At 49.6% G+C, this 5,650-nt stretch overlaps 1 protein-coding gene across 1 annotated transcript; it reads left to right on the plus strand.

The window, feature by feature from the left end:
- Positions 1-315: 315 nt before the first annotated feature.
- Positions 316-4,603, plus strand: BSX (brain specific homeobox). Its single transcript, XM_072617013.1, has 3 exons — positions 316-577; positions 2,745-2,941; positions 4,361-4,603. The coding sequence occupies exons 1-3, from the start codon at positions 316-318 to the stop codon at positions 4,601-4,603; spliced, it is 702 nt and encodes a 233-aa protein (XP_072473114.1).
- The last annotated feature ends 1,047 nt before the right edge of the window (positions 4,604-5,650 follow it).

Genomic DNA, 5,650 nt, shown 5'->3' on the forward strand with positions numbered 1-5,650 from the left:
CAACTGCTAGGACCTCCGCATCTTTCAGCCTCCCCCTCCCTTCCTACCTTCCCCTCCCCACAGAGGTTTGCAGCTTCGCCATTGGCTCTCCCCTCTGCAAGCAGCCAACTCTCCAGCCACAGAGACTCAGCCCGCCTTGGAGTTCTCTCCTAGCCTCTCCAGCGTTGGGGGTTGCCCAGGCCAGAGGAGAGAGAAGAGGAAAATTGAGTACTGAGAGGGTAGCGCCTCACGACCCTCAGGCTAACCAGACGCTATCTATCCCCCACTCTTCCCCCGCCCCCAATCTACCCTGGTATTACCCCACTTTCTTTCAAAATGAACCTCAACTTCACCTCCCCTCTCCACCCGGTGTCTTCCCAGAGGCCCACGTCCTTTTTTATTGAGGACATTCTGCTGCACAAGCCCAAGCCGCTGCGGGAGGTAGCTCCTGACCACTTCGCCAGTTCCCTGGCCTCCCGCGTCCCACTGTTAGACTATGGTTATCCCCTTATGCCCACGCCGACCCTTCTGGCTCCTCACCCGCATCATCCTCTCCACAAGGGCGACCACCATCACCCTTATTTCCTTACTACCTCGGGTAAGTGGCAGGCTATGTGGGGATATGTGAAGGGAGGGAGGAGGGGACTGAGGGTAGAAAGAAAGAGAGGGAAAAGGTATTTTTTGTTCCTAGACTTTCCTCGGGCGATTTGCCCTGGGAGGGAAAAGCCCAGGGCTCATGCTCCTCGCCCCTTTAAGTAGCTTCTCTCTCAAAGTAAAAGCGGAAGTCGGACCGATGTGTTGGATGAGTGAGGGGCACACCTGAGGAATCTAAGATTAGAGATATCCCTAATGGTCTTTACAAGTCGTTACTTATTACTCCCGAGGCTCAGAGAAACGTGGTTATAATGCACCGGGAGGTTATTAAGTATTATTAACACAGGCCATTTGAGGATGCTGGCGGTGGTTCGATTTTTTTCCTCAAAAGGACTTTGGTTATACAATTTCATCTCCTCGTTTTTCCGTCGCGCCTACAAGATTTCACGATCCAAGGGATGGTGAATTTAGAAGCAGATGACGTTGGGCCGTTGTCCGGATCTCTGAACACCCTTCCGTTACCCTGGGAGACTTTTGCAGTAGAGAGTGAGGCTCCCAAGCGTTGGGCTCCAGATCCTGTCCTTGCCAATTCAGCCCCGGCAGAAAAAATCAAACCAAACCAAACAAACAAAAAAACAAAGTTCAGAAGCTTTTGAAGACCGGAGGCTTGGCCCCGAGGCCAGTGGAAAATGCGTGGAGAGAAGAAAGGTGGACCTCTCTGCCCTGCCCGAATGTTGCTCTATCTCATTTACACTCATGAACTGGGCAGGCTGCCTCTCTCACTTCCCCACATCTTCGGAATTTGGGGGACCAGTTATTTCAGCCTTGAGCACTGCTAACAAGGAGTCATTGTCAGGCCAATGTACGAATGGAAAGAGGGCAAGGGAAATAAAAGGGATCAGGTAAGCACAAGGTATTTAACTTTCAGATTAAGAGGCTCAGAAATCCTTTCCCAATTCATTTGCTTCCCACTCAGGATATTTCCTAGAACGGAAGATTCTAACTCCAGAACTCTGCCTTAGAGACTGAGGGAAAAGGTGGTGGAGGATATGGTGACAGGGGTTTGGGGGTGGGTGGGAAGAAAAAAGGAGACATAAGGTACAACAGGGCCTGAGAGCGGGACGGGACTGGGATGCGAGCTGGAATGGATTTAGTTCCCGGAAATGCAGTTGACACTTGGACTCTAGGGTCTTTGACTAATTTCCACAGAAGACCGAAACATTTGGAGTCAGTCACAAGACTCGTGTTGACACTGCCTCCAGCAGACTGCGATCTCCTTTTCAGGCCTGACCACGGTCACAATTTGTGTTCCACCGCCCATCTTTCCGAAGAATAGATCTAAATTTCCCCCTCCCCCTTGTTCTATCTTCTTGAAGACAGACGGACGATTTGTCTAGGGAAGTCAGGACAGGGGGCTGATGCAGCCTCTGCCCGGGATTCAGAGAACGTTCCAGGGGTCCCAGTTCAAACCTCTTTCTTCCGTCGCCCCCGAAATAAACCTGGGAACTAACGTGCCAGGCGGGAAATGTCTAGTGAGGCTCAGTTAAGAATTGGTTTGGACTTAAAATACTTTTGCCTTGATTTTGTTCTCTCCCTTCCTGCCCCTTCCCCCATTTTAGAGTAAGGCAGATGGGCGAACTCTCCTCAAGATAAAGGAGGCTAGGCTAAGAAAAAGGTGGGAGAGGAAAGATCCCATTGGACCTCTTTTGATTTCTTGAAGGGGTTCAAGGGAAGGTGCTTTTAAGAGGAGAACAGGACTGCAGTAGCACACGGATCGGGACCTCCAGAGGAAGAAGAGAAAAGCTATGGAACACCGGAAAAGAGAGCTTCCTATCTCTCGAATTTTCTTTTGAAATCTCCACAAATACAGTATTCTTTGAACATCTAAGGAACTATTCTTGTTTTCCACTACTGCTGCTGCTACTCTATACAGAGTTAATTCAAAAGATACCCAAGCTTTCTTCCCTCGGGCATCTTTTCCTTTCTCCCCTAGGGGTTCTTGGCCTGCACTCCCCAAGTGGAAATTGAGGCTTCAGAGAGGGGAAAGAACTAGCAAGGGATAGGCACAGAGTCTAGCGTCGAGGGGCAATAGGAAGGTCCCTGGGGGCTGGGGTTGCTTCTCAGTGACTGGGGCCTCTCTCCGACACCGGATCTCCTTCCCTCCTCGCCAGGGGTGCCAGTCTCTGCATTGTTCCCGCATCCCCCTCACACCGATCTTCCCGGGAAACACTGCCGCCGTCGTAAAGCCCGCACGGTCTTCTCCGACTCTCAACTCTCTGGCCTCGAGAAAAGGTTCGAGATCCAACGTTACTTGTCCACCCCAGAGAGGGTGGAGCTGGCTACGGCTCTCAGCCTGTCGGAGACTCAGGTAGGGAAGGAGTCAGCGGAGGGCTGACTCTTGGTTACTCCATTCTAAGCTCTTCTGATAACCCTGTGCTCACGATTATATTCCGGCTTTAAAGTTTACAAAGCACTTTCCTCCCCCAAACCCTGTGAAGTAGTCACTTAAGATAATATCATTCCCATTTTGCAGACGAGGAAGAGGAAACTCGAAAAGCCTAAGTAGAGTGCTCACAGTTGTACCCTTAAAAGTCAGAGAGAGCCAGGACTCAGAACCAAGTGGTCTGTCTCCCAACAAGTTCTAACTTCCCTATCTGTACCCTGTTCCCACAAAGCCTCCTCTGCATGGAAGCGGCTCAGGTGTCTGTGGTATCACCAAAGGTCAATTAGGAATCTCTGCTCTACACCTAATCCAGTCCAGACAGTGGCTTGCCCAAGGCCCCACAGATAGTAACAGAAGAGCTGGAAACAGAACCCAGTGCTGACAAATACTACATCGGTGACTTAATAAATGTGCTTTCACCCATCTTATTCCTGACTCATCAGTTTTCTACCAGTTCTCTCCTCGTACAGAATTTCCTCCAGTTCTTCAGAGTCTTTGAGGAATTCAGCAAGGTATAATAGAATGCCTGCTGATTTTAGGGTTATAGCACCTGAGTTTTAATTCAGACACTGTGTGTGACCATAGGAGAATCATCTGACTTCTCAAGTTCCTCTGTAAAATGGGAATAATACCGCGTGCACTAATCTCTATCACTGGTTTCTTGTGAGAATCCAAATATGTAAGTCTCCTTGAAAACTACAAGGTTTAATATACATTATTTGCAAAAGAAACTAAGAATTCCATTTACTCAGTTGTAAAATGAAAGACGTGGATTAAATGTCTGATGTCCTTTTCAGCTCTGACATTTTACTTGATTCAGTGCTTCAAGAGCTTTCGGGATTTTCATCTCGAGTTCCTTAACTTTTTCTGGTACATTCCTTTCCCTGTCCCCCAGCCCCCACCCCAAATATCTGTGCCACTCGAAAACCAGGAACCCGCCAGGTCTCAGCCCCCAGGATTGAGGGAAGTGGCGTAGTGAAAATCGGACTTTGCTGTTTCCTAACAAATCTCCATTCTGGACCAAAAGTTAATCAGGAGGTGACTGGGGAGGCTGGAACTTATCGGTCGCTATTAGCAATGGCTGATAATTATTAGCACTATTTATCACCAACATCATGTCAGGGTTATTAATTTTAATAGCCACGATGTTTTATTCCTCATTATTCATCATTTCTAGTCTGACTTTAGAATTTTTGATTGGTAACTGAACTGAGTCTAGATTTTCACTGTTATCGAATAATTAGCGGTGTGCACTTGACTTTTAAACATGTTTTTCAGCTGTTTGTAACCATAATTAGCTATCAGAATGAATGACGCGGGTTATCTTTCTTTCCCCTTGGGAAGGTGAAGACGTGGTTCCAGAATAGGAGGATGAAGCATAAAAAACAGTTGCGGAAAAGCCAGGACGAGCCTAAGGCACCGGGCGGCCAGGACAGCCCACAGCGCAGCCCACGCGCCTCAGAGGCGGCGCCCGTAGAGCCCCGGGCTGGGCCGCCCGTTGCCGGCCCCTTCGTTCTCACTGAGCCGGAGGACGAAGTGGACATTGGAGACGAGGGAGAGCTGGGACCCGGGCCGCATCTGCTCTGAGTTGTTGAATCCGAGGGAGGAAGAGGAAGGTGGGGACCAGGGAAGGGAAACCAACACTCTTGGGGTCTCTTTTGGAGAGAAGACACACTCCTGGGTTTGGGGGAGACTAAGACCGATTAGAGGTAGGGCTGCCTCTTTCCTGCTCCTTTGAAAAACAAACAACCCCTTCTACAGCTACAGTTGCCAGCGACCCTTCATAGAGCGAGCTTGGCCCCCAGCCCTAGACCATATTTCAGGGTGTCTTTCCTGACCGTCTTCTCTCCTCACCCGCTCCCGGCCCAATCCCAGTACTCCCTCCTTCACCGGCTAGTTCCAGTTAAGGGCTGAGGAAAGGATGGAGGGTATGTTTATATTGCCACCGCCCTCATCTGAAGACTAGCCCAGTAAGAATCAAAAGAGGCCGGAACAGAAGATATTAGAAACTGACCGGGGAGAGGGATTCATTCTAACCTGAGCCCCAAGACCCTGCTCAGTCCTTCTGCCTCTTTTGCTCGGGCATGGCCATTGTGTCTCCAAGCAATCTCGACTCTTCCTTCCTAGACCCGTTGGAAGCAAGTGAATCGGAGTAAGAAAAAGCAACAGGCAGCTCTCGCTAGAGCGACCCTTTCCAGAATCAGAGATCGAAGATCAAGAATCCATACCCCTACAGACTGGCTCCCGGATTGGGGCCTGAAGAAGAGAGAGAGAGAGAGAGACAGAGAGAGAGAGAGAGAGAGAGAGAGAGAGAGAGAGAGAGAGAGAGAGAGAGAGAGAGAGAGAGAGAGAGAGAGAGAGAGACAGAGACAGAGAGACAGAGAGAGACAGAGACACAGAGACAGAGACAGAGACAGACAGAGAGAGACAGAGACAGAGACAGAGACAGACAGAGACGAGACAGACAGACAGACAGAGACAGACAGACAGAGACAGACACGCAGGCAGAGAGAGATAGAGAGATACAGACAAACAGAGAGACAGAGAGAGACAGAGACAGAGAGACAGACAACGGAGACAGAGGAGATACACACACACAGAGAGAGAGAGAAAGAGAGAGAGAGAGAGAGAGAG

The sequence above is a fragment of the Notamacropus eugenii genome, chromosome 5 (genome assembly GCF_028372415.1).
Source record: "Notamacropus eugenii isolate mMacEug1 chromosome 5, mMacEug1.pri_v2, whole genome shotgun sequence".
NCBI classification, from domain to species: Eukaryota; Metazoa; Chordata; class Mammalia; order Diprotodontia; family Macropodidae; genus Notamacropus; species Notamacropus eugenii.